Source organism: Cucurbita pepo, chromosome 10 (genome assembly GCF_057944985.1).
Source record: "Cucurbita pepo subsp. pepo isolate OVF chromosome 10, ASM5794498v1, whole genome shotgun sequence".
Classification (NCBI taxonomy): Eukaryota; Viridiplantae; Streptophyta; class Magnoliopsida; order Cucurbitales; family Cucurbitaceae; genus Cucurbita; species Cucurbita pepo.
Window position 1 is genome coordinate 6,287,854 of NC_141807.1, and position 26,744 is coordinate 6,314,597.

The 26,744-nt window shown below is 35.8% G+C and overlaps 4 protein-coding genes and 1 non-coding gene across 10 annotated transcripts; 1 reads left to right on the forward strand and 4 right to left on the reverse strand.

Annotated features, from left to right (window-relative positions):
• Nucleotides 1-559: 559 nt before the first annotated feature.
• On the reverse strand, nt 560-3,141 carry LOC111803337 (uncharacterized). Its single transcript, XM_023687689.2, has 3 exons — nt 2,957-3,141; nt 1,266-2,580; nt 560-868 (listed from the first exon to the last, which is right to left on the reverse strand). Exons 2-3 carry the CDS (start codon nt 2,450-2,452, stop codon nt 754-756), a joined length of 1,302 nt encoding a protein of 433 aa, XP_023543457.1. The 5' UTR covers nt 2,453-2,580; nt 2,957-3,141; the 3' UTR covers nt 560-753.
• An 852-nt stretch (nt 3,142-3,993) lies between these two features.
• On the reverse strand, nt 3,994-10,101 carry EMB2775 (ATPase family associated with various cellular activities (AAA)). 2 transcript variants are annotated; one of them, XM_087127331.1, is made up of 11 exons: nt 9,852-10,101; nt 9,634-9,744; nt 9,507-9,539; nt 9,134-9,302; nt 8,782-8,963; nt 8,379-8,515; nt 8,155-8,253; nt 5,640-5,709; nt 5,493-5,567; nt 4,627-4,672; nt 3,994-4,318 (listed from the first exon to the last, which is right to left on the reverse strand). In XM_087127331.1, exons 1-11 carry the CDS (start codon nt 9,933-9,935, stop codon nt 4,260-4,262), a joined length of 1,065 nt encoding a protein of 354 aa, XP_086983457.1. In that variant the 5' UTR covers nt 9,936-10,101; the 3' UTR covers nt 3,994-4,259. The 2 variants fall into 2 exon arrangements, with proteins under 2 accessions (XP_086983457.1, XP_086983458.1); XM_087127332.1 differs by lacking the exon at nt 3,994-4,318 and adding an exon at nt 4,344-4,532.
• A 215-nt stretch (nt 10,102-10,316) lies between these two features.
• On the reverse strand, nt 10,317-10,396 carry TRNAL-UAG (transfer RNA leucine (anticodon UAG)). The gene has a single exon. It is a non-coding gene; the product is annotated as a tRNA-Leu (tRNA).
• A 7,657-nt stretch (nt 10,397-18,053) lies between these two features.
• LOC111803362 (uncharacterized) lies at nt 18,054-24,988 on the forward strand. 5 transcript variants are annotated; one of them, XR_015422725.1, is made up of 8 exons: nt 18,238-18,377; nt 19,849-19,998; nt 20,064-21,082; nt 21,189-21,329; nt 21,410-21,585; nt 21,671-22,667; nt 22,796-22,970; nt 23,273-24,988. XR_015422725.1 is itself a non-coding variant. In XM_087127774.1 (3 exons), the coding sequence occupies exons 1-3, from the start codon at nt 18,222-18,224 to the stop codon at nt 20,129-20,131; spliced, it is 495 nt and encodes a 164-aa protein (XP_086983900.1). In that variant the 5' UTR covers nt 18,054-18,221; the 3' UTR covers nt 20,132-21,020. The 5 variants fall into 5 exon arrangements, 2 of the variants coding, with proteins under 2 accessions (XP_086983900.1, XP_086983901.1); XR_015422723.1 differs by lacking the exons at nt 21,189-21,329; nt 21,410-21,585; nt 21,671-22,667; nt 22,796-22,970; nt 23,273-24,988 and having other exon boundaries at nt 18,054-18,377; nt 19,728-19,998; nt 20,064-20,788; nt 20,876-21,020; XR_015422724.1 differs by lacking the exons at nt 21,189-21,329; nt 21,410-21,585; nt 21,671-22,667; nt 22,796-22,970; nt 23,273-24,988 and having other exon boundaries at nt 18,054-18,377; nt 19,728-19,998; nt 20,064-20,784; nt 20,876-21,020.
• LOC111803336 (uncharacterized) lies at nt 20,637-22,548 on the reverse strand. The gene is made up of 3 exons (XM_023687688.2): nt 22,409-22,548; nt 21,140-22,282; nt 20,637-21,019 (listed from the first exon to the last, which is right to left on the reverse strand). The coding sequence occupies exons 1-3, from the start codon at nt 22,493-22,495 to the stop codon at nt 20,882-20,884; spliced, it is 1,368 nt and encodes a 455-aa protein (XP_023543456.2). The 5' UTR covers nt 22,496-22,548; the 3' UTR covers nt 20,637-20,881.
• Nucleotides 24,989-26,744: the final 1,756 nt, after the last annotated feature.

Below are 26,744 nucleotides of genomic sequence, written 5' to 3' on the forward strand. Positions count from 1 at the left end.
TTTTGTTCTGGTCGGCAATCCCTTTCTCAAAAGATAAAAGGAACAAAATAGAGAATTAACAAATATACACAAATTATGAATTAATGAGATCATAGATAAAATTTAAAGAACAATAATCAAATTAATACTACAAATTCATTCAAGAGTTTGATCCTGAGATCAAAATAAGAGAATAGATCTCACCATCAGATTGAGGTGTTTGTCTTTTTGATGATGAAAAAAAAAAGCATAGATAATACTCTAGCGTTGTAGAGAGGCTAAGATCTTTTTATATGGCATTTTCGATGTGTCCCTATAAATCTTATTACCTGAAGATTGAATATTGGAACCGTCCTTACGTTTCTATTTATATATATATATAGAAAGTTAAAAAATTATCATATATATAATAATCCAGAAATTGCAATAGAAAAGAAAAAGGGAGGTTTGTGATGATTTCGATAGTTAAAAGGAAAAGCTTAACGCTTTCAGAAGAGTTCGATTGAAACATTTTTGTAGATAAAACATATTATGTAAATAACGAGAATTACCTACCAAAAAACAACTGCAAGGGGAAACATAATGACTAATGAGTAACTATATTACATCAGCATACAAAATCCAGGTACATTTCTAGTTTGAAAGAAAAGAAAAGATGGGTGCTTAAATAACTTGGTAAACCCATTAAGCAAGCAATTTTTTTTGTTTCTAATTGAACAATGAAAAAGGGATAACTGGAAAAGCTTCCTAACCGTGCTTTTACGTCATTAAAACTCAACGAGATTCCCAATCCTTCAACTTCTTGCTTCCTTTAGGCTTCGCAATTGGTGCATTCATTCCAGCCATTTTTGCGTTGTATTTTGCCCGAAGAGGATCGTTATAGGTCCAACTGCATTACATGACAGTAACAATTGGCGTGTCATGACAACCACGCTACGAACGAAAAAAAACAAACAAATAGAGAAGACCCCTTGGAAACAGGGCATCGTTCTAATCATATCTTCATATTCTCCAGTAGATATATATACAAACTAAAAGCCTCGATCTCAAATATTAAGCTCACCACGTCTATTAACCTCATGCTCATACCCAAATTATTTTTATCATTCTCTACTTAACACAATCTCAATGAGTAGACAAGGAATTAGATGCTTTTTTTTAATGGATCGTATTGTAGTTAATCTAGGTATAAAAGGGATACTCAATTAAGAAATCACAATTGACATTGCAATACTTTAAGATAGGAAATTGAGAAGCAGAAAGTAAACAAAGTTAAATCAACTTACGGGTTGTTCCAGTCAGTTGTATCTTCATTGACAAGATGAGTCCATTTTGTTCTCCCACTACGACCAAAGTGCTTGACCTGCATAACCTTGGGCAATATTGTCTTGTCCATCTTATCTTCTCCCGTTGGGGAAGAGAAATCGCGATGGAAAATAGAATCAGATCCTGCGGTTCCAGCATTATCATCAGCATCTTCCTGAAAGAATGCACCCTTGTGGAAATATTTCTGCATGAACTTCCACTTCTGCTTAGGAGGTGGAGCAGGTTTCGGGTTCTTCCTCTCCCATTCTCTCCTCTCTTCCTCAGTCATATTTCTCACCTTCTCAATCTCCTCCCTCTCCTTCAACATTGCATCTCGGAGTTCTCTATCCCTCTTGATCCTCGAGATCTCTCTAACCTTCCAAGCCTCATATTCTTCGGCTTCGTTAATTTCATCATCAGTATCCACATCCGCAATATTTGCCTCCATTTCCAAATTCTTCTGGATCTCTTCATCCTTTCTAATCTCCTCAACCACAATGTGCTTTGTCTCTGCCTTCCTTTCCTCCAATCTCCTTTTTCTCAATTCCTCAAGAGACCTTTCCTCCTCTTCAATACGATCTCGTTCAGCAATTGTCTCTCTCTCTGACTTAGGAACAAATATTGGCTTCACCATTGCTATACCAGTAGGTTCATCTTCTGAGTCAGTTTCATACTCAGACTCCTCTTCTTCCTCTTCCTCTGGTTCCTCCTCCTCTTCTTCTATAGGAAATGCAGCTTCTTCTAGCTCCCTTTGTCGCAACTTTTCCTTGATTCTTCTTCTTCTTTCCTCCAAAGCATCCTCGTCCTCTTCCTCTGCATCTATTCCCTCCTGCCTTCGAGTTTCCTCTTCAATGTTCAAAACAATCTCAGCTTGGCGAATACGTCGATGATCAGCTCTGATCTCCTCCCGATTATCTATCCTACTCTCAGCTAGACGGCGCAACCTAGGGTCGTCCTTCTTAGAAAGATCTGAATCTTCCTGACTTGGAAATGCTTTCTCAAGCGCTGCCACCCTGGACATCCTAATATCGCCATCTTCATCAGCATCATCCGCCCACTCGGGTGCCTTTCCAGGCCAGTACCTCTTAACTTTTGTTTGTCCAATTTTACCTCTAAGTTTATCCCTAACAGCAATTACAGTATCACTAACACCCGCGGTGACCGACATTGTTACTCAGCTAAATTTCCAGAAGCAAAATATAGACCGAAAAGAAGGAACTTTCTGCTTTTTCAACTTAAAATTCCCTATTCGACGAAGCTTAAATCAGGCTTCCAGCCTAATCAACGTTGGTAAACCTGAACACCAATAATGAAATAAGTCAGCGTTAAACAAAGAGTCTCCGAGCGTAACAAACTAAAACAGTCACTTTATGAATCAATAAAACGCAGCAAACAAACGTCTCCAACCAAAAAAATTAATAGTAATAATACACATACAAAATAGATAATAATCAAGCAATAGCTTCACCACAAGATAACCAAAACCCTACACTATCACAACGATTTCTCAACCTTCCTTCTCATACATGAAAACTCGAACGGGAACAGGAATAAAAGCGCGTCTAGATTCCGAGAAATTCTCAATTATTAAACGAAGGGCGAAAATCCAAACGAGGGAAAGATAAAAACCATGGTGAAATTTCAGCCGGAAATAGTCGAAAGACAGAACTACCTTCAGATTTTTCTTGACTGAACTCGGAGAATATCAAACCCTAGACGGAGTTGCAGAAATCTGATGGAATCAACGAAGAGAATGGTGGGAGAGAAAAATGGCGGAGCGAAGGTAGCAGTCCCGATCCTCTCAATTCGAGAATCGATGGAATTTCTAAGGAAATTCTTTTGAACATTTTTTGGGCTTAAAGCATGTCAATTTTCAATTTATATTAAAGTTTTTCAATTTTTTTTTTTTTTTTTTTTTAATTTTAATAATGAAATGGTAATATGAAAATGCTTTGTTAAAATTATTTTTAGGTTAGAGACAAATATTAGAGATATTTAAAAAATTGGGTGACTTAAAAAACCCGATCTAAATTTATATTTTATTTAATTTCATAATTATTTATTCTATTATTTATAATCCAACCACTCTTAAAAATAATTTTGTAACTTTTTAAAAAATATATATCGAGCAGTAATCTTACTTTATAAATTTAAAAATAAATAGATAAACCTTTTACATATTAATCTTTTACTTTATTTGAATTTTCAAACTCAAGTAACTTAAATTTAAAAATAAATAGATAAACCTTTTACATATTAATCTTTTACTTTATTTGAATTTTCAAACTCAAGTAACTTCAAACTATTAATCCTAAAGTTTGTGTATAAGTGATTATCTGATAATGAACAAGAAATATCCGTCTTTCTAAATTTTATTGAACTCATAATTATTAGATACTTTTTATGAATGTCAACAAAGTATCGTAAATAAATTACTCCCGATTGTTCAATCATTTGATAACCAGAGTTATTTTTTTTATAAATGATCACTATAAGTCAGACTCAATAAAATTTGATCTATCGTTAAGGTGGAGAACTGAACTAAGAATTCTCTTTCTTTATCATCGATCGAATCCCTGTTCGAGACCCAAGATTCTATTTTATCATCAATCCAATCACCGTTCCCCGTCTAAAATAGATGTTGAATTCAAATGAAAATTCAAAACATAACCTCAAACTTTGGGTGAAAGCAATGAAAACACAGCCAAATAAGGTTGGGATTTTCCATTTTTTCCCATTATCTCCAGGAGATAGTGCAACAAAATGACTAAATAAATTTCCATTTTTTTGGCATGTTAGATTCAGTTCAAATCCCTAAGAGTTCAGCTTCAAGTTCCCTGATAGATAAAACCTAAAGGATGATGAACAAACAAACAAACTAGTGCCAAACAAAACTGACTGAAGAACATAAGATGGCACCACATTGTCTTGATTCACCGACACGCTAAAACTACGAACATACAGTTGCTTTTTCTTCAGCCGAACGTTGAAATGAGGAAACTCTTGTATATGCTCATGAACTTTGCCACAAAAGCTGCCATATCAGACCAAAAGGGAGATTAAAAACTGAGAGACAGAATTTTTTTTGGCTTCTTCCAGTTGAGTCTATAAAAGGTTGAGAACAAGAAATCTTTTCACAAATGTCAAGAGCATGAAGAGTCAAATCCATCCATGATTCAACAAACCATTAAATTGTATGATGATATTATCCAGCACTTGATGATGAAATTAAGATCGTGGCTGATAAACTAATAGAATCAGAGGGAAAAAAAGAAGCACAGAGGCGTTAAGTTTTCATGTCAGAACAGTTACTCTGATATTTTGTATACCAAATGGATTTACCTTCAATATGGAAGATGGATTTCTGGCCAAGCCGCATCCTGTGTTCCTGGGAAAAGATTTAAGCAAAGATGAGATATGAAACTGAACAAAGGTGAAACTCTCTGCAGCCATGTTTTATCAGTGATATCATATTGGTGAACCAATGCATGTGGATCTATGGCCCGCCGCTATAGTGTTCACAATATGATAGAAACTGAAGTAAGTAGATGATTCTTCTTACGTGATTGTGATGGCAATTTGACCAGAGTAAAAAAGAACAGAGACGTATATTGTTAAAAATTTTCTCTTCGTTGCTTTTATATCCATCATAAATGTGAGATATCACATCGGTTGGGGAGGAGAATGAAGCATTCTTTATAAGAGTGTGGAAACCTCTCCCTAGCAGATGCATTTTAAAAACCTTAAGGGGAAACCCGAAAGAGAGCCCAAAGAGGATAATATCTGCTAGCGATGAACTGTTACAATAAATCTCAAATATAATTTTCTATTATTCAATTCTCAGAATCTCCCCATCCATCAGTATTCACCCAAGTTCCAACACACAAATGCTTAAAGTACTTTGGAGGAAACACTTGATTGGTGTTTCTTTCAAAAGTAAAGAACATTATTTAATTTTAAAAAACTACTTTCAAATATATGTTCATACACACTTATTCTATCAAGTCTAGGAGGATGTAATCCGCTAGTTACTTTTGACGAAAAAGGTCCAGAAATTGCAAAACAAGGAAAACTTGGAGAACTCGTCATAAGACAGAGAGGAAAAAAGTTATTTTAATGAGATTGATATTCAAATTTCCAGCAAAAGTTCTGATATTAAATAATAAAAGGGAATGTAAACAAATTGACAGGTCAAATTATGAACTTACATAATATGCAGCCCAATGACAGACCTCATGCTTTAATTCAGCATCCAATTTCTTGAGTAGCTCATAAAGCAGCCTCTGAGAAACTAGATAATATGAATCTCACATTAAGACAGAAAAAATCAATAGAAATTGGGAAAGAATAATTACCTTCAATATGACCTCTGGTGGAATACAATTAACCAGTAGTTCATATAACTTTCCACGAACCTGGTACAGTCTATACCACAAAAAAGAAGGCCAATTTATTTCAAACTCGCACAATTCTACAACTAGTTAATAACAAAAGAATAGAAAAATTAAAATTTTCACTAGTTCTCACCATATATGTTTCTAATGGACAATTAAATGAATAGGACAATTGCAATTTCTCACAATTCTATAGTTTTTTCTCTGCTGGACAAAAACAAAAGTCAAGGAGGCTCCAATCAAGCAAGATAATACCTAATAGATCATTACAAAAGTCCTTATACACAGAACCGGAAAGGGAAGTGTGGAACACCAAACTTCCTCCCTAGAACGCTCCACTTCCTCAACAACTATATTGTTCCTCTCACCACGAAGACCCCATAACAAAGCATAAATGTCAGTTATCCACAAAACCAAGCTTTTTTTTTTTTTACTAAAGAGGAGATGAAGCAAAGACTCCTCGATAGAATGACAACCACATTGATGCCAAAGGGTTAAAATAAACAAGTCCGGACTGCCAATCATAATCACAAGACTACAAAAGATGATCGAGGTCCTCCATTGCTGCCTTACAAAGGCCAAGGACATGTTGAACAAGGATTAGGAATCTTCACTCATCAAATTCTCAATTTCATCAGTTATTTCTACACCTATTGAGGCTATAAGTCCTCGAAATCGTCGAGAAGAGCAAAATCGATCTAATGAAGTTCACTACACTCGGAAGAAAGAGTCAGCTCCTCTTATGTTCCCTATTCTAGAAAAGTCAGCTCCTCTTATGTTCCCTATTCTAGAAAATTCAGATTTTAATGAAGATGTTCTAGAGGAATCATGTTCATGACTTCTAATAACAGTGCCAAATCAAGTCCATTCTTCAGCAAATGTGAGTCAAATGTCCTCTGAAAATTGAGCTTCCAACATTCATCTCAATCAGATATCAACCTTCCGGTCCAGAGCAGGTTCTCATGTGCCTTCATCACTTTCGATCGATTTGGATGGGGAATCTGATGTTAGTTTAAGTAGTGTGGAGACAGTCTCAACTCTTGAAGCCTCAGAATTTTAGGGCTGATAATGATTTCATTTTGGAGGTCTCTTACGCAGAGACTTTAGGTCTTCTTTTTCAGGATAATGAGAATGAGCCTCCAGTAACAAATTCAGCTACTTGTGAAACTCTTCCAGTAAGTACTTCTCCTCCTCCACCAACAATTCAAAGAATAATTTTCCTTTAATTAAAATTTGTGGTCTTCAAATTCGTAGTATTCCTCCAACATCCCCAATTGATTTTTAAAATTTGTTTAACTATTGTGAGTTTCAACAATGAAAGTTACATCATGGAATACTAGAGGCTTTGGGGATCATTCTAAAAGTACAGCTTTGAAGAAATTTATTCGGCTTCACTGCCCATATTTGGTATTAATTTAGGGATCAGTTGTGTTTGAAAATTCAAGGGTACCAAGACAAGCTCGTTTTTTTTTTTTTTTTTTTTTTTTTTTTTTAACCACTTTCCTTTACTTTTTGGAAGCTGGAAGTTTTGTTTGGAGGCCTTTCCCTTTTAGATTTCATAACAGTTGGCTGTAAATGTCAGATTGTGAGATGATTTCAATAATTATTCTTTGTGATTCAATGAAAATTCTATCCTAGAACACATGGGGGTTTGAAGAAGTTTCAGCAGCACCGTTGTCCAAATTTGTTCTTCTACAAAAGCCAAATGTTGATATTGTTTATTCAAAGCTCATAAATTCATGTGGAATTCCAAGGTAGCATTGTATGTTCCCGTGCTTAATGCATTCGTTGGAAAAAAGGTAGTTCATATAACATTTCTTTTGGTTGGTTAAGGGATGAAGTCAAATTCCGATTTAAGTGACCTTTAACTGAGGAAATTATTATAGCTCATTTGCATGAAGAGAATTTAAAAGATGTCTCGATGGATGAGCTAGTGGCTGAGAAGCTTTTAATAATGCATGAAGCATTTGTAGTTTTATTATTCCCAGGGCTGAGCTTTATTTGATTGTAATTGCCGCTATGTTCTTGATTTTTCTTTTTCTTTTTCTGTTTTCACCCCTTTAGGAGTTTGTATCCCATGAACAATTCCTTCATTATATTAATGAGAAGTTGTTTCTTGTTCAAAAAAGAAAATTCAATCTCGACTAAAAAAGGTGAAGTATCAGAGAGGACACTCTAAGTTCTAGTGGTGAACAGGAAATGCTACCACCTTCATCCCACCAGACAAAGATCATCATAATCAAGGATACCATCAATAGAAGTTTAAGGATTGTTTATCTTCATGTAATCATTTGTTCTTGAAGAATAGTTGGACAGCAGAGTTTAAGAAACAAAAGCAGTTTCATTATCGTTTGCATAACAGATGGGATGTCAGAAGTACCCAACTAATGTATATGAAGAGAAGCCACACGTATATGATATTGAGATGTTTGTTATAGCATAAAATACAACAGAAAAAGGTACATAAGAGAAGTACCTCTTGGGGCTCTGCTCCTTCATTATGTCAGACGCTATCTCAGAGATGTACTCCTCCCAATCCATCGGTGGTATTGCCTGGTTACTAACAAAAGGATACCTAACCCAAAAGATAAAATAAATTAACAGCTCAGTACCAATCCATAAAGATTGATGTCCAATGTAATTTGATGACAAGCAGTGAGAGAGAAGCTTAGATCATTATGAGTCCAAATGGAGACTAACTGTTGAACACGACAAGTCTCGAATGATAGTATAGCTCTCCTCAAACTCCGGTTTGATTTTTCTGCAATGCGGGAAGCAAATCCAGATGGAAGTTGCAGTCCTTCTTTCTTCCCAATGAACTCTAGTACCTTGACAATCTGGTGAAAAGATGTAACTTTTTTTTAACAGCTTTTAGGTCCAAATGGCTACAGTAATTCTTTCTTTTTATTATTATTATCTGAAAAGGCATTCTTTCTCCTGAACTTACATCTAAATATTAAATTAGATACAAATGAAATTTATCACGTTGGTTAGAACATAACATTTATAATTACATTCTTCTGGTCCATCATTTAGTTTATTCAAATTCATATTCAGCACAAAAAGTTAAAATTACAATACAAAGAAACCATTCTCTCCTGACCTCATCATCTGTTGGTCCATTTATTCGCACATTTAGGCAGCGAGAACGGATTGCTTCAGTAACTCTTGATGAACTATTGCAGCAAAGTATTAACCTACAATACGAGCTATATTTCTCCATCGTTCTCCTAAGAGAGTGCTGTGCTTCTCTGGATAGTTTGTCAACGTCATTTAGAACCAAAACTGATACATCACAAGCACCAAAAATCTCAATATCTTATACATATACAAAGTCTTGAGCATTCAAGCATACTGGTAACAAAAGCTACCAAATGATCAATGAAAAATCAATAAAGTTCTCAAGCATGATCAACTTATAAATATGGTTGGAGGGTATGGGGAAGAATCAACACCTTTATGTCCCCTTTTCCCTTTGGAGTCAATGGGTCTGTTTTTCGCCATATCCTTGATTATCTCTTGAACAATATACCTATCTTGGAAACCTGCATCGCTGGGAGTGAGCTCGACGTGGTTTGTACTTGATATGGTGGTTAACTCTATTTCAACATTTCTAGTTCCAGCCTGAGAAGAAAAACGAAAAAGGAAGGGCATAGAGACAGAGAAAGAAGAGATTATGAGAATATTAAGTGAAACAGCAAATGAACAGCTTCAACTAGTTAAATTTTTACGCAATTCTATAACATTCTGAAGTAACAATCATATCAACAGATAACTAAATTGCTTTCAATTGCCTTCCAATGGCATCACTAAAAAACGGAAACTTACATCAACTTTCCAGGTTTTATTCTCCACCTTCACCTGCAGCCAAAAGGTAAGCGAAGATCAACCACAACAAACAGACAGAAAAAAAAACAAAATCCCAGCAAGTAAACAAAAACTCAAGAGCCAATACCTTCTCCGCACTTGCTCCAAACATCTGCCGGATAAGCGCCATGACTAGGGTTTTCTTTCCGGAACCGGAGGGGCCAAAGAAGAGCAAATGAGGGCAGTCCTGCTCGGTAACCTACGAGAAGATTAAAAGAAAAAACACATCAAAAGCGCCAAATTGAAGCATGAATTCAGGAATGCAAGGAAAAAAGAGGTAAGAAAACAACAACGAAATTTGGTTACCAGTTTCTTAAGATTCTGTGCTACATCTTGATGAACTGTGATCTGATCTAGGGTTTTTGGACGATACTTGTCGACCCACAGCATCTTCCCTGGCGTTTCGAGATTAGCGTGAATCGAGAAAGAGAAAGAAGAATCGTGCGTGAAAGAGAGAGCAAAAGCTTGGGCGAGGCTTGAAATGGCGGGAAAAAGAAACAGAACTGATGGCTAGTGAGAAGGGAGGCGACCTCAGCAGTAGGGTGTGGATTGCGGGCATTCAATTTTAATTTTCCTGTTAAATTTTATAAAGGCTAAATAATAATAAAAAAAAATATTGTTAAATTATAAAATATAATATTTTTTTGTAAAATTATAATATATAAAAAAAATTATAAAATATAATTTTTTTTATTTTATAATTTTATAAATTCAAAAATACCCTAAATTATAAAATTAATTTTAAAAAAATTGTTAAATTATAAAATCAATTGACAGCTGTGGGATTTGAACCCACGCCCTTTCGGACCAGAGCCTAAATCTGGCGCCTTAGACCACTCGGCCAAACTGTCAAGTTGTTAACTTGTGGATTTGTAAATTTACTTGTTTGTTTGTTATAGTTCTTATTTTTATTTTATAAAACATTAAGAGAATTATGGGATTAAGAATTTGTTTACAACACTTCAGTAATTGAGATTTCAAAGTAAATATCTAACACCAAACCAAAAAGGCTGATGTCATGACTTGAATGTTGTGGCTTGTTCGAAGAACAGATCGAGACTTAAACGGGTTGAAAATACGATAAAGTTTTTTACAAATAAAAATAAGAAAATTTCCGAACATAATATGCATACATATATATTTAAAGTTCCAAACAAAAGTATAGTTTACGTGTTCAAAATACAGAAGGGACCAATAAAACAACAAAATAATTTTAGAGGTTGTGGGTGTGGCTCTCTATAGCTCGTGCTTTAGATCTCGCTCTCATTCCCGATCAACTGCTAATTACTTGAAAAGCATGGAAACTATGGAGTGAGTACAAGACTCAGTAAGCAACTTACATGTAGACTCTTGATCGTGGCTACGGTGGGAGTTAAGGTATACTACCTTGTTCTAACCGGGAACTTGACATGGTTTCTTAGCTTGTGGTCATGGGTTATGTTAGTTGTCTTGAACATGTCCCTAGACTACTCCTATGGAAGACCTAGAAACTCACATGGTTGGAGAATATCATGAACGTAAAACATGTCATCTGACAAGAAAAGTTGTCAGGACATCCTAAGACAAGGATAGGACAAGCCGACAATAACATGAGGCAGGGTAACCTATTAAACATGGCAAGCGTCACGGTAAAAACATGGTACATGGCATCCCATCTAGGTGAGGAAAATATGAAACATGACAACCTGCTAGAGAAACATGGTGAACGGCATTCCACCTAGATTAGGAAAACATAGAATCATGATGCATCTCGTACTGGAGGTTAAGAATCATATAGGGCATAGGTTGGAGTAACACCTAGTAATCTTAAAGGGGTCACGCTAAATTTAGAACATGGGGTGCATGGTGATCTTATTTGACTTGGTTCACGGCCCTAGAGTAGCATCTTAGTACTTAAATTCATGGGCTAACCCTAAGGTATAGCATACCCTAATCTTGTAACATAACACAAGGTTCATGGCCCTATAGTAACATAAGTAACAGAGTCACGGTAAATTTAGAACACGGGGTGCATAAGGCTCGACTCTTTTTCTTTTGAAGTCTTAGTCATTTTTTACCATCCCTTCGAAGAGCTAACATGGCTAAGTTTAGGGCATAACATGATAGATGAACACGACTCTCCACAATAGTATGATGTTATTCACTTTGAGCATAGCTCTCCTGGCTTTACTTTGGACTTCCCCAAAAAGTCTCATTCCAATGGAGATTGTATTCGTTGATTATAAACTCATGATTACTCCCTAAATTAGTGGATGTGAGACTTTTCTTTTCATCCAAGAGTGAAAACTAGATTGGCTATGCAACCTCTGGATAAAAAATGAATCTTAAAAACTTTAAAACTTTGATTTAATAGGTTAACTTTCAACGTTATTAAGCGTTTAATTTTATGTCTAATAATTATTCAAACCCTTTAAATAAATATTTAGTTCATATTAATTCGAATATAATTAAATAAATAAAATATCAATTATCATACATCGATTTATTGTATGAGAAAATTTGTAAATTTCGTATTTAATAAATTAATCATCAATTATATAAAAATCAGTACTTATAAATTAACATAAACATGACGGGCGTTTGGCTCGGTTAATAACTCAACTCCACCCATTGTAATCCTCAAACTTCCTTACCCAGTTAATAACTCGATCCGGGCTGTAGATCTAGTATTAGGCTGAGGGCAGAATGACCGCGTTAGGTTGAAAGACACTGTGACGTATAGGGTTACGATAGATGTCTAATGAGGATTACATGGTACAAACCATGAAATTATAGATTTGGTAACGAACCAAAATCACGGTAACAATTGGAAAATTAAAAAAAATAATAAATAAATAAATAAAAAACGTCTCGAGCACAGAGGAGAGAGAAATCTCTGGGAGCGCTTTCTCTGTAACGAATCCGAAAATTAAAAAAAAAAAAAAAAAAAAGACGAAAAAAAGACCCACTGCACAGAGGAGAGAGAAAGGTTCGTCAGAAAATCACAAGAAGTCGGGTAAGGAAGACGAGGTCCATCGAATCCGAGTTGGACCTGAACCATAACCCACACCCCAGTCCAACCTGTAGCGGCTCCGACCCGAGACCCAAACTCACCTCGGTACAACTCAATCAACAGCCCACGCCTGCAACTCAGTCGTGAATCCGCAACCCGAACCGCGTCTGGACCCGCGCCTTGACCTGACGTTGCTGCACGACGTGGCTTGCCCTGCTGCTACCATGTGTCACCTTGTGGCGCGAGCAAGCCGACGGCGCGACGGCGGCTCAGTGGCTAATCGGCTCGACTTTTAATTTTTTCCCCGATTTCCACTGTTCTGATCCTTACGAATCTATTTTCTTCCCCGATTAAGGTAAGTAAGGCCATTTTAGAGCCGTATTTCACATTGTTAGTTGAATTATTAATAAAAATGTGAAATACTAGCGAAAGGTGATAATCGGTGCGATAGGAAGCGAACCCCGACAACCTTTGAAGTAGCTTTCGAGGAACGGAATCTTGCGTTAATGAAATTAGGGAGTACTTCGGCTAAGGCCAACTAAGTAACTAGTTTTACTATAGGATAGACTAGAAATTGTATGAGTTATGATGATGCATGAGTTGTATCGTACAATGATATACGAGTATATGATGAAGTTTTGAGTATATGATGATGTATAAGTGTATGATGTGATGGTGTTAATATAACACATGCGGAAGCAATTTGGATCTTAGGCACTTTTAGAACATCAATTATAGTATATAACTAGCATGTTCATAAGTATTAAAACTTAATTAGTTTAGATACTAACCTTTTGTAGTTCAAATTTCTTTTTCCTCACGAACCGGTTTCGAACCACCACTAGTGTCTTCTCCACTATCCTCCGGCCTTAGAACGGGATTGTGGAATCCGGTGAGTGACTAAATTTGGGAGGGATTTTGTATATGTGAAGAGAGTGTTTGTGAGAGGTTTTTCTCAAGGTTTGCCACCAAGAAGAAGACCTTCCATGTACCAAGATCACTTTATTTAAAGAGTCATATTTGCATGTTCATGCAAATTTGAGATCACCAAATTTTGACACTTAAAATTCCACTCAAATGTTTGGGATTATGTGGCAAGCATGCATGTTTGAGTTAACCAAATTTTGACACTTAAAATTACACTCAAACTTGTGGGGTTTATTTGGCAAACATGCAAGTTTGGTTAAACCAAATTTTGACACCTCAAAATTCCACTAACATGGATTTTTCCATTTGATGAAAGTCAACATTTTGACTTTCTTCATTTTAATTCAACAATTAATTTGAATAATGAATTTCAAATTAAAGTAACATTAAATGATTAATTAAACTATTTAATTAATATTTAATATTAATTCGAATGTCAATCCCAATACACATAATTGATTAAGATATTTAAATCTTATTTAAATATCTCAGATTCTCTCCTTTTGTTTAATTCGTAAATAAAACAAAAATGCGGTTTAATATATCATATATATGTAGCGCATATTCCCTAATTTGAATTCGAACACTTCGAACTCACTCGTCACACTATTCTATGGTTTAGTCTGATATGAGCTAGCAGAGGGACCTAATGGACCTATTGATCATGGGCTCCAACGATCCAAGATTAACCGGCTAAACTCATTAACCTTGTTAATCAACATTCGTTAACTACTAGGACACTCCACTATAGCCTAGTAGTTGCACTCCCTCACTATAGATATATTTCTGTCCATTTGATATAACCATGATTAGTAAGTCGATCCTTCACAGGTTGTTTGTAACTAGAGCTTGGTCAATTTACCGTTTTACCCCTAAAGTTACTTCTTGTTCCTTATGTCTCACTGATCCTCTAATGAACAATTGGTTTGTGGTCCAACCAGTAAACTGAATCCCTCTCAGGCCAATGAGAGGGTGGGGCCCTTGTTCAAGACCGGGAGTCAGTGCTTAAGGGAACTACCTTTCTTCTATCCCTAAAAGTGGGTAGGAGTGAATTCCATCTTGCACCCCACGTCCCCAGTCATTCACCCAGTCTTACACCTGAAATGGGAGGCCTATTGAGTCGGCGAACTAGAGCCACTCTCACCCCATGCAAATTTAAGGATAATTCCGAATAAACAGGAGTTCATGGTTAGTTCAGGATTAAAACCGAGTTACCTAGGTTATCGAATGAAAAGAAAATCAGTCTCAACAGTAAACGACATTATAAAGTGAGAGTGGTTTTCTTCATGGTCCGATCTTATGCAATATTCATTGCATAGGACGCCCCCACTCACATGTCTCCACATGTACAATTTAATGATCACATTGTTTATATCATATACAAAAGTGGGCCGCATCCATAGTGTCCCCAGAATAAGGTACTCAGCCTTATCCTTATACTATGATCGTTTTGACTATATACTTGAACTTGATCCACTCTTATGTCTTTACATATAGTTCAAGTAATCATACTATAGCCAGAGTGTTCTTAGTTTATTGAATTTAGATTAATGATCGTAAAGTTCACTTTATTCAATAACAATCTTTACTGAATAAATAACAATAATAACTTTATTGAAAATAGAATATGTTTTTGTTTACAAACTATGAGTTTTAGGACATAAAACTCAACATGATGATGTATGAATTATGATGCTTAATGATGTGCGTAATATATATAGTTTGATGTATGACATACTTGATATGCTTTTATGCACTTTATGACAATATGATGAGTATGATGATTGCATGACGTTTGTCTTAATATGTTATGTTTTTCATATTAAGCATGCTATATGATGATGAGTGTCATATTGCATCATGTCGATAGACCAACATAGGACATAACCTTAAGAGCATGAAAATGATATTAATATAAATATCCAACGAGCATGTGTTACTTAATATAACAAAGAGATGAGTCTAGAAGGTTGTGTTAGAAGAGACGACAAGATGGAATTTAGAGCGACCTCATGTATATTGATGTTCGTAAGCATAGGGATACTTCCCCAGAGACGATGAGTTCGGACGCGCATAGTATGATGATGATGGTGTTCATGGGGAGCATGACACTATGGAGTTCTGTTAACCTTTGGACGTCGCTACAGATTAGCTTGATTAGAGAGGGTCTAGGGGGTGTGCAAGCCCCCTGGAGATTCACATTTGCACGTGTGGATCGTGTGTAGAGAAGTACTACACATCCTATTTGTCCGAAACTATAGGTCACCCCTAGAGAATAGAGATAGATCCTAAGAGCATGATTGCATGTGTTTGCATTTGCATGACCCCCTATAGTGAGACCACTTACTTAGTATTCTTTAATACACTCAGGCTGTGTGCCACATCATTTTTTAGGTAAAGGCAAGACGCACATGTACGGAAGACGGCGACATCGCGAGCAGAGACTGTGGCACGTGCATAGGGTAGACTCATAATTAAATTCCTAGTCTCATGTTAGAATATGCTCTTTTGCATTTCATCATTTTAAATTATTTTATATTTGTTTTTGTTTTATCTAAATTCTAGTATTTCGTATTTAAACACCTAAGACCATACTGTGTTGGGATTTATGCCATAAAGCCTTGTAATTCATTATTTAGTTTCTAACAATAATTTTTATTATTTTATTTGTAATTTAATTATTATCCATGGCATAAAAATTCAAGGTTATTAATGTAATCTTGAACCGTACGTAATTGACATACAAGATAATCGTATTCAAGTAATAACCTAAAGAGTCTATAGTATATGGATAATGTTGGGTGTCTTATCCTGGTAACACTTTTGATACGATCCACTTTGTAATCGTTACAAGTGATTTGATCCAAATCGTTCATGTGGAGACATGTAAGTGGGAGTATCCTATACAATGAATTTGTATAAGACTAAACCAATAAATAAATCTCTCTTTATAAACCTGTTAATGAGAAGATAAATATTTCACATGATAATCATATGCGACTCGATCTTAATTCTGAGTGAGTTATGAACTCCGAAAGCTTGTCCTTTAATTTACATGGGTGAGAATGACTTTTTGAGCCGATTCAATATACCTACCATTTTAGGGACTTGACCAAATAGGGAGTTGGGAACATAATATCATGAGATGAAATTCACTCCTTTGCTGAAAGTAGATGAGTTGTTCTCTTAAAGTACTGATTTCGGGACCTGAACAATGAGCCCTACCCTTTCATTGGCCCGAGATGGACTTAGTTTATGGTTGAAATTAATATATAAAACCTATTTAATTGAAGATTGAAATTAATATTTAATATATTAGATAGGTTAAATATAAATAGAAAAAACATATTAATTTGTAAGGTCAAATTAATATTTAATATATTAGATATATTAAAAATATATATATATATTTATTGTATTTATTACGACTAAATATTAAATTAATTAATAAAATTTCCCGTAAATAAAAATATATTTGAAATTTAAATGGAATTCAAATTAGTTAAATATATATTATGATATGCTATAGTATTTAAATATGATTGGTATAAAATATTATATCGATATGCAAATATATTATTAATAAAGATTCTCCAAGAGTCCGTATAAATAGGATTCTCGGGTTGAGCTAAAAACATACAAATCTCTTCCAAAGAATAAAATTACATCGGTATAGAATTCTCAAAATTATTATTCTCCAATCCCTTAGGGATTTTCTTTCGAGAAGCTCTCATAAGCCTTAACCTTGAGTTCGAGTCATAGCAAGGAAGATCTCGTGGAATATTGGAGAGCTTTTGCATGGTTAGAATACTTCTTACAAGCTAGGGTTTCTTCAAAGGCAGAGTTCTTACCTTTGAATTTATTGCTTTTGTTTTAATTCATAATAAAATCAAAACAGTTCCAATGCTTTAGAGTTCATTACCTTTCATTGGTATACGAGCCTATTTGCGATATATGCAATTTTGATTTTGCAAAATTGATTTTGTCCTCGGGTTTCAAAAACCCTAAATTGTACCGTAAATTGATGAACGCCATTGTCTCTTTTCAATTTACAATAAACCTAACCCATAAGGTATAGATTTGTCTAACAAGATAAATCTAGTGTCACACCGATATGCTAAAACGATCAATTTTGCAAAATCAAAATTGCATATATCATATATATGATTTTAAATAAATTACGCACCGTACTACTTTTAATTCAAAATAAAAATCAATAGGATCTTATACCAATTAAAGGTAATGAACTCTTCATTCACGTAGCGGAAACATCAGAACCGTTTTGATTTTATTATGAATTAAAACAAAAGCAATAAATTCGAAAGTAAGAACTCTACTTTTGTAGAAATCCTATCTTGCAAAACTCGTTCGAGTATTCCAACCATGCAAAAATTTTTCAACATTCCACAAAATCTTCTTTGCTAGGACTCGAAAGAAAATCTCTAAAGGATTGGAGAAGAATAATTTCGAGAATTTTCTTAGAAATGTAAGTTCATTCTCCAAAATTTTTGAAGTAAATGGAAAACTTTTAATTAAACAATTTAAATTTTTTAGCTAGGTTGTTGCATAATCAATCTGGTTGCCACCGATTGGGTACCAAAATTCATTCACCAATTTGTCATCCGCAATTCGTTAAAAACGAGAGAAAAAAACCCCTTAAATTGGCGATTTTCTCGGGAATTTCATCGATTCGAGCTTCAATATCCCCTTCCGCTTTGGAGGCCAATTTCATCACAGATTTCTGCCATTCATACGCAATGGATTCATCTTCTTTAACCATCTCATCATCTTTCATTTTCCGTAATTCATCGCAGAAATTACTTGCCATTAGAAAGATTCAAGACGGTTTGTGTTTCCGAAGGAACAAATTCTCCAAGATCTTCGCGGTCTATCCCAATGGCTCTGCTTCTGGGGTTCGTACTTTTCAAATTGGTTATGTGATTCTATTTGCTGTTTTATATTCAATGGACGAATATGGTCCTGCGTTCATTTAGGTTGAATCTATTGTACAGTCATTTTTGTGCATTTGAAGGTATTTGGTTGTTTGGTGCATACATTGGATTATAATCGACTTTTTTGAGCTATGCTTTTCTGCTAGAAGCTGAACATTTTGGTTTAAAGTTAGTGCTATATTGTGTTGTTTTTTTTTTTCCTTCTTATGTTTGCATTCAGTTTAAACTTGACAAGGTTTAATGAGAAATGGTAAAGCATAGAACTCCCACATGTGAAAATGGCGGTCTCTTTATATAACTATTGTTTGTCTGATGGTCAAATGGCAGGCTCGTTTCATATCTGTAACAAGAACCATTTTATACCGTTAATTCCTTAGTGTGAGATTCCACATCGGTTAGGGAGGAGAACGAAACATTTTTTTATAAGGGTGTAGAAACTTCTCCCTAGCAAATGCGTTTTAAAAACTTTGAGGGAAGCCTATAAGGGAAATCCCAAAGAGGACAAATGGTATCATAGCCAAACACCGGGTGATGTGCCAGTAGGAGGTTGAGCCCCAAAGAGGGGTGGACACGAGGCGGTGTGCCAGCAAAGACGCTAGGCCCCGAAGGGGTGGATTGGGGGGAGGTCCCACATCGATTGGAGAAGGAAACAAATGCCAGCGAGGAGTGCCAGCAAGGATGCTGGGTTCCAAAGGGGGTGGATTGGGGGGAGGTCCCAATCGATTGCAAAAGGGAACAAGTGCCAGCAAGGACGCTGGGCCCCTAAGGGGGTGGATTGGGGGGGGAGAGGTCCCACATCGATTGGAGAAGGGAACAGTGCCAGTGAGGACGCTGGACCTCTAAGGGGGGTGGATTGTGAGATCCCATATCGGTTGGAGAGGAGAACCAAGCATTCTTTATAAGGGTGTGAAAACCTCTCCCTAGCATACATGTTTTAAAATCATTGAATGAAAGCCCGAAAGGGAAAGCCTAAGGAGGACAAAATCTCCTAGCGGTGGGTTTGAGCCATGTACCACGGCCTTTTGCCTGCTGAATTGGCATAATTGATTGAAACTGGCAAGAGCATTTGTAATAAGTAAACAAGCATTTGTGATAAACCTCAGCAATCAATATCTAATGTCACTAGCTGTTGGCAATAGTAGCTAGACATCAAACATAACCTCTGCTTTTCGCCTTTTCTGTCATATTCCGATCTACGTGTTTGTGATTATGTATTCAATCATATGCTTCTAAGTATATGATCTGCTTTCATAGTTTGTGATTGCTATATAATTATGGTTTTGAGAATCTTGTCAAATTTTCTGGATGTAGCCGAGGGATTTTTCAGCTGCAGATGTTCACAGACAACGAAGTGCTTTTGAATCTTTATTTTGCTATGATAAGGCTATTCCGGAAGAAATAATTGAGATGCCTGTTGGAATATCTCTGGCAGAGAAAATGATTGGAGATAATCCCCGTTGCACTGATTGTCATGCTAAAGGTGCTGTTCTTTGCACAACTTGCTCCGGTTCGGGCTTGTATGTCGACTCGATATTGGAGAGCCAGGGAATCATTGTGAAAGTTCGTTGCCTCGGTAAAATCTGTATGTTTAGTTCTCAGATTACTTCTTGAAAAGTTTCTGTCCTAACTCTAATCATCTTCTTGTAGGTTGTGGTGGAACTGGTAATACCATGTGTTCAGAATGCGGCGGTCATGGTCACCTGGGATCTAAATGAGTTCCAAAGACTCGTTTCGAACGTTTTGTCTTGAACTGCCCCCAGCTTTAATATTGGGCATGGATTATGCAATGATGAGGAGATATATTAATCTTGAAATTTAGTGAAGATTGATAGAGTTCATCTTTCATTTAAGCAGCTTGTCTTGCCATAGTTTGGAGCAATTATATCTGATTCAGTTCAACTTACTCCATAGTGTTCATTTCCCTCAAGATGTGTACTTGTTAGTCAAACCGACACGAATTCTTTCTGAACTGACTACGAAATCAGAAATATATGAACTTCAAGGAAAGTTCAACGAATTCTTTCTGATTGATAGAGTTCATCTTTCATTTAAGCAGCTTGTCTTGCCATAGTTTGGAGCAATTATATCTGATTCAGTTCAACTTACTCCATAGTGTTCATTTCCCTCAAGATGTGTACTTGTTAGTCAAACCGACACGAATTCTTTCTGAACTGACTACGAAATCAGAAATATATGAACTTCAAGGAAAGTTTTCATAAATTACTGCATGAATCTCTTTGTTTTTATTCTTGTTAGTAGTTCTGAAGCTTTATTATGTGTTTGAAAAAAGAATCTACCATGAATTTCTCTCTAAGAACAAGATTTGCAGGGAAAAAGGAAGAAGCTTAAAGCTGGCATTGCTGTTTCAGTGGGTGAAGGCATTTTTTTCTTATGCCAGTCTCTTACTGGAGCTTCAGGAATGGTCTAAATCTGCTTCTTCACTTGTTTTCATGTTTCAGGGTTGGTTAAACTTGCAACCTCCGCCGAAGTTCTCGAATCCGGTCTGGCACGGTGGAGTCGAACCGAGGATGCAGGGGATTGTCTGCATAAGCTACGTAGTAGGCAGACACACATGCTTGTGGCCACGCCATTCCGATTCGACACTGCAACAACAACAACAACAACAACAACCATGAACATCAATCCAGAAGTTAAATTCCTCTCAGGTATTACCATTAAATTCAGTTACAGTTTAGAACAGTTCAAATATTTCAGCTCATTACCACAAAATAGCCAATCAGGAAGGCGTAGATTGCTAATTCTGTTGCGTAGCTCTTATGTATTACAAGTGCCCAGATCCCACTTATGATGCTACAGATTGCACCACCCGAAACCCCGCAAAGAACGCAGAACGAGACGGTGAGATCGGAGTCTATAACGATTTCCAAATCCACCTTCTCGAACGCCTCCCAGGTATCATATGAAGCTTGCACAATCCCTTTATTGTAAACTCCAACATGGACAAAACCCCACCTGTTTCCATGGTTTCTCAGCATTGAAGCTAATTCTGAGTAGCAGGGTGCACAAGAGAAAAGGAACTCATCCGAGTCTCCTGCCACCAACCTCATGGAACGGGCCGATCCGTGAATGAAGCTGATAAAAGGGATGATGGCTGAGCCAAGAGAAATAGTTCCAGCTGAATGCTTTATTATGTCGTAGAAAGCTGCTCGTATGTCCTTTTCCCGACCCCAAGCTAAATTAAAGTACTTTATGCGCGAGATTGTAACGTGCACTACGTTCTTGATAACCTGCAGAGTCCAGGTTAGGCTCAACAGTATTGCTGCTATGAACAATGCCTTAAAACTCGACGTAATAGAAGTTGCTCCACCGATGCCGATGACCACGAAAGCTGCGTATAGAACGCCAATGAGGATTGATCCAAAGACAAAGATTGGAGTGTTCGTAGGAGGGTACTTAGTAGAAAGTGATAGAAGTTGAATTGCATAATTCAACCGGTGATCGATCCAACAGACATATACAGACACAATCAAGGAAGAAACTATGAGGATAACTCCTGCTGCTAAACCGCCACGAGATCCGACAATGATAAAGAAAACACCAGAAGCAAGTGATAGCACAGGGCTAAACCAGAAGGCTGTCTTGAAGGCCATAGAAGGTGAACAGCCAGTGAAGGCCTGCCATGAAAAGGCAATGATTCCAGAGCTCCCAATAGAAGCCAACAATGGAGGGTACCATTCTTTGGGGTGAAAATGATGCGTTTTAGAAGCCGAACGAAGTCCGAGAACTGTCAAAACAATCACCAACACGGCTACCAGACATATATGAATCTTGAAAACTATGCTAGAAAGCCACCTGAAAATTCTCCATCCCATGGCAGGCTCGATCGGATGGCTCGGTTCTTGAACCTACAACAACAGCCAATAAGATTCCTTCATATACATGTAAGTCAACGTCCATACACCAAAAATGGATCTGAATTTTCATGGATATGATAATGGAAATGCTTTCTTGATTGAGAAAGAGAGAGAAACCTGGTTTGGTGTTGAAGATGAAACTCTACTTTCTTGAGCTTGGTGGGAGTGGTTCTGTAACACACTTGGTAGCGTTCTGGCTTCCATAATTTCATTTCAGGGGGAAATCAGCTCCTAAAATCCACCAAGAACAGCACCAGTTTTTGTAGTAGTTGCTGTGTTCTTGAAGTTCTATGGGTTGGTTGAAAAGCAAGTAATCTCCTTTGAAATCCTGGGCCCTCTGAGATTTGGACTTCTCAAGTCTTCTTAAACTAATCAGGTTTTGAATTCTCAAGAACTCTCTCTCTCTCTCTCTCTAGATATGTACACATGTATGAGGAATTTCATAATTTTGGTCAAAGTAGGTGTGGGTTTCTGTTGTGCTGATGTGTCATGATGTCGTGGCAGCACGAGGGAACAGCAACGTGGATCAAAGGCTATCTTCCTTCTTATCCATGTCTGTGAGATCCCCATCGATTGAAGAGGGGAACGAAACATTCTGTATTAGGGTGTAGAAACCTCTAAAAACCGTGAGGCTGACGGTGATACGTATCGGGTTTACAACCTCTCTGGAACGAAAAAGGTCTCCGCTTTCTGTTATCCTTTTTCTTTTTCTTTTTCTTTTTCTTTTTGTGTTTCATTTTATGAATGAACTCAAAGTTGAACAAGTTAGCTACAACCTTTTTCTTTTCTTCTCTTTAGTTATTTATTTAAGAATCCTATGTGTTTTTCAACTCTTTTGTGTTTTTTTATACAAAGAACCAAATTACAGTTTTGCCCTTCCAAGTTCCAATAATCTAAAAGTTTTTATTCATTGTTAATGATTATAAATGAATGATTGCTTTGCAAGTTAAATTCTGACTTTGTCAACGTTTTTGTTCACAGATAAGATTGGAGGGACTGTGAGGGAGAAAGCATGACAGTCAAATCCACAAACGCCATGTGGCAGCCAGGTTAGTCGAGTTAACGTAATCTCGCTTCTCATATTCTAAAGCTGGAAAGTTGCATGCTTTTCACGTCTTACTGATAGACCTTACCAAAAGGACAAACATAAAGTAGGCAAATTGGTTAGGCTTGGTTTCGTTTTCTTAACCCGAAACGCGAAACCGAACAATTTGTTTGATAATTTCTTTTTAAAAAATTTAATAGTTATATTGTTTTGGAATTGATAAAGTTGTTTGAAATAAATGGAAATAACTTTATAAAATGAATTAGGTTCTTATGGGAATTTCACAAATGTTCACTTTTTTTTTTTTTTTTTTTTTTTTTTTTTTTTTTTTTTTTTTTTTTTTTTTTTTTTACCTTTATGAAAATATGCTTCTCCAAACTTTAGAATATTAGAAACTCTTACGGAACAAATTTGAGTGTTAAATTAAAATGTCCTTTGTTTTCATTATATTCCATGCATTATACCTTTTATGAAAAAGAAATATCAATTTCTACCATGTTCTAACATTTACTAAGTTACACCAACGGCTTCTGATGCGATTAATCTAGCTTGGGTTTGATACGCTCGGATTCTTCCCTCTTAGATGTCAAATGGGTTCATAGATTATGAAGCCAATTAGACTATGATTTAAATACTTTTTTCTGATTCTTTTGTTTATTTTTTATTCTTTGTTGGGGAAAAAAATTCGTTCTTATCCTCGTAGCTCAAGTTGTATAACTCTCACTCGAAGGAAAACAACCCTTAAGTTTAAGCATTTCATTTATTGAGTCGTCTCTAATCCTTTAGTTTTTGTCTGTCTCCTTTAGAATCTATTTTAATTCTTCGTTAGGATCTAGTTTAGTTATTGAGGCAATTGAAAAAGATTTTTACTTGTTGAGGGATCCTTGACTTTTCCCTCTTAGTTTGAACTAGTTGGAAGCATTTAAGGTTAGTATAACTACTTTTTAGTTAGTTTAAATTATTTTATGTAAAATTAGGTGAGTCAATTATGATTATGGGGCTCTAGAATTAAATTTCAAGGACTATTTGTAACCGCCCAAGTCCACTGCTAACCAATATTGTTAGGCTTTGCCTTCAAGTTTTTAAAATGTGTATGCTAGAGAGAGGTTTCTACACCCTTACACGGAATACTTCATTCCCCTCTTCAACTGATGTGGGATCTCACAATCCACCCCCTTTGGGGGTCCAGTGTCCTCGTTGGCACACCGCTCGGTGTCTGGCTCGAATATCATTTTAACGGGCTAAAGTGGATAATATCTGCTAGAGGTGGATTTGTGGAAACCTCTCCCTAGCAAATGCGCTTTAAGACCGTGAGGCTGACAACGATACGTAATGGGCCAAAGCGGACAATATCTACTAGGAGTGGGCTTGGGTTGTTATAAAGCATTAAACTAGCATTAATGGAGTAGTGACTTCGGCCTAAACCAACCAATTAAGTGGCTCTACTATTGGCTTAGTTGGATGAATTGTATTATGTATGATGATGCGTGCCCCATGACCCTTGCACGTGTCATATATATGCATGATATGTTAAAATATGTTATTTTTGTTTGATGTTATGCTATGTTATGTTATTCTCTGCTATGTTATGACATATAATGACATGTTATGCTACGATAAGTTATGTCATATGATAAAACTGTCATTTTGTAGTTATGTCATGTTATATAAAGTTATTATAAAATCGATAATCTATGATGCATAAACATTCATAGACCATACCATAAAAGCTATGACCCGAACACCCTGAACCAACCCAATAAAAAAAATCATGATTGGATTCATTATTTAATAAGAGTTATTTGGGTTAAAAAATTACAATCCGAACAATTAGGTTATAAACTTATTTGTGTCGAGTTCAAATAAATGAAAACTTTACGAATTAAGTTGGTTGATGGATTTCTCTAAAATTATATTGAGTTGAACCAAACAAACTTGGAATTATTGAGTTGGGTTAGTTTAAGTTCATTATTTAATAATGGTTGTTTGGGTAAAAAAAAAAAAATTTGCAACTCGAGTAATTGGTCAGGTTTAAAAATATCTCAACCAAACCCACAAATACCGCTAGCAAGTGTACATCACTAAATTTCGAAGAGACACCAACACTCGATCTTGAAAGATATGAAAGATCTCCCTCCAAGTCGTACATACGACTTCCATCGAATACGACTTTCCATAGAATGCTATATGTATCTACGAGATCGAGTATGGAATTCTGTCTACTCACTTTAAATTGAGTATTCATTTCCCTCCTTTTCCTGTTAGGATCGGAAATCCTGTATTTTACATATTCATACGATTGAGTCCTTGTGTTTCCGAAATAGTGTAAAAAAGTTGCTTCGAATCATTACTATTTGACTCGTATAATTCAGTAATAATTATCACGCATCTTTTCTCTTCAAATTAAAAGATTTGAATTTACGACCGAACTCCGTTTAAAAATTAATTAATTTGTACATACGTGTTTAATTGATTAAATAATTATCATATATAATACAACTACCATATGGTCTAGATTACACATCAACCATATTTTAAATTCATAAATAGTTGATTTGTTACATTGACTTATCCTCCCAATGATAATAATAAATCATTGGTTGACTAGGTGTGAACTTCCTTTAATAAACTATTTTCCATTTCTATAACTACCAAAGAAAATGACCTATACAACTACCATTGTTGTTAATATAATCAATCTCGACTTTTACAAGCTTCACGTAAGTTGTTCGTTATAATGTCAAAGTTTGAATAGAATAACTCTTGGATATGGGTTGATGAGTAACACCGAGTAACACCGAGCATTTGTTTGATGGGTTGATATATGCAAGAATGAAGCCCGACTCAGTCACTTTTACAAGTTTCTTCGCTTAGTTTCAAATTGTAACAATTCAAACCCACCGTTAGCAAATATTGTCTTTTTTGGGCTTTCCCTTTTAGGTTTTTCCTTAACGTTTTTAAAACGGGGAGAGGTTTCCACACCCTTATAAAGAATGTTTTGTTCCCTTAACTGATGTGAGATCTCATAATCTACTCCTCGGGCCACGTCACTGGCAAACCCAATATAAGTTTTCGTTTATTTGAATTAATGAGAAATAGGTTTATAATCTAATTGTTCAGGTTGTAATTTTTTCAACCAAAATAACTCTTATTAAATAAAGAACACAATCATACATTTTTTGGATTGAGTTGGTTCAGGGGTCAGGTCATTTTTTCTCGTAAAATATTTATTTATTTATTTTGAAACAAATAAACATTTAATTAAGATTTACAACTCAATTTAAATATATATTTTGAAAAATTACCTTAGAAATAATTTAAATTTTTATTATTTTAAGAATGGTCGGTAAATAAATAATAAAAAAAATAGTTACGAAATAAAATAAAATAAATATATGCACATATGAT

What these genes read in the sequence shown, in the direction of transcription:
- LOC111803337 (XM_023687689.2), bottom strand. Translation starts at nt 2,452, where the DNA reads ATGTCGGTCACCGCGGGTGTTAGTGATACTGTAATTGCTGTTAGGGAT. An exon ending in ACAACTGACTGGAACAACCC is followed by an intron (nt 869 to 1,265) that starts GTAAGTTGATTT and finishes CATGTAATGCAG; the next exon opens with TTGGACCTATAACGATCCTC.
- LOC111803362 (XM_087127774.1), top strand. Translation starts at nt 18,222, where the DNA reads ATGGATTCATCTTCTTTAACCATCTCATCATCTTTCATTTTCCGTAAT. An exon ending in CCAATGGCTCTGCTTCTGGG is followed by an intron (nt 18,378 to 19,727) that starts GTTCGTACTTTT and finishes TTCTGGATGTAG; the next exon opens with CCGAGGGATTTTTCAGCTGC. An exon ending in TCGTTGCCTCGGTAAAATCT is followed by an intron (nt 19,999 to 20,063) that starts GTATGTTTAGTT and finishes ATCTTCTTGTAG; the next exon opens with GTTGTGGTGGAACTGGTAAT.
- EMB2775 (XM_087127331.1), bottom strand. Translation starts at nt 9,935, where the DNA reads ATGCTGTGGGTCGACAAGTATCGTCCAAAAACCCTAGATCAGATCACA. An exon ending in AGGGAAAAGGGGACATAAAG is followed by an intron (nt 8,964 to 9,133) that starts GTGTTGATTCTT and finishes GTGATGTATCAG; the next exon opens with TTTTGGTTCTAAATGACGTT. An exon ending in AAGGAGCAGAGCCCCAAGAG is followed by an intron (nt 5,710 to 8,154) that starts GTACTTCTCTTA and finishes TTTGTGGTATAG; the next exon opens with ACTGTACCAGGTTCGTGGAA.
- LOC111803336 (XM_023687688.2), bottom strand. Translation starts at nt 22,495, where the DNA reads ATGGAAGCCAGAACGCTACCAAGTGTGTTACAGAACCACTCCCACCAA. An exon ending in CATCTTCAACACCAAACCAG is followed by an intron (nt 22,283 to 22,408) that starts GTTTCTCTCTCT and finishes CTGTTGTTGTAG; the next exon opens with GTTCAAGAACCGAGCCATCC. An exon ending in TCCTGATTGGCTATTTTGTG is followed by an intron (nt 21,020 to 21,139) that starts GTAATGAGCTGA and finishes TTGTTGTTGCAG; the next exon opens with TGTCGAATCGGAATGGCGTG.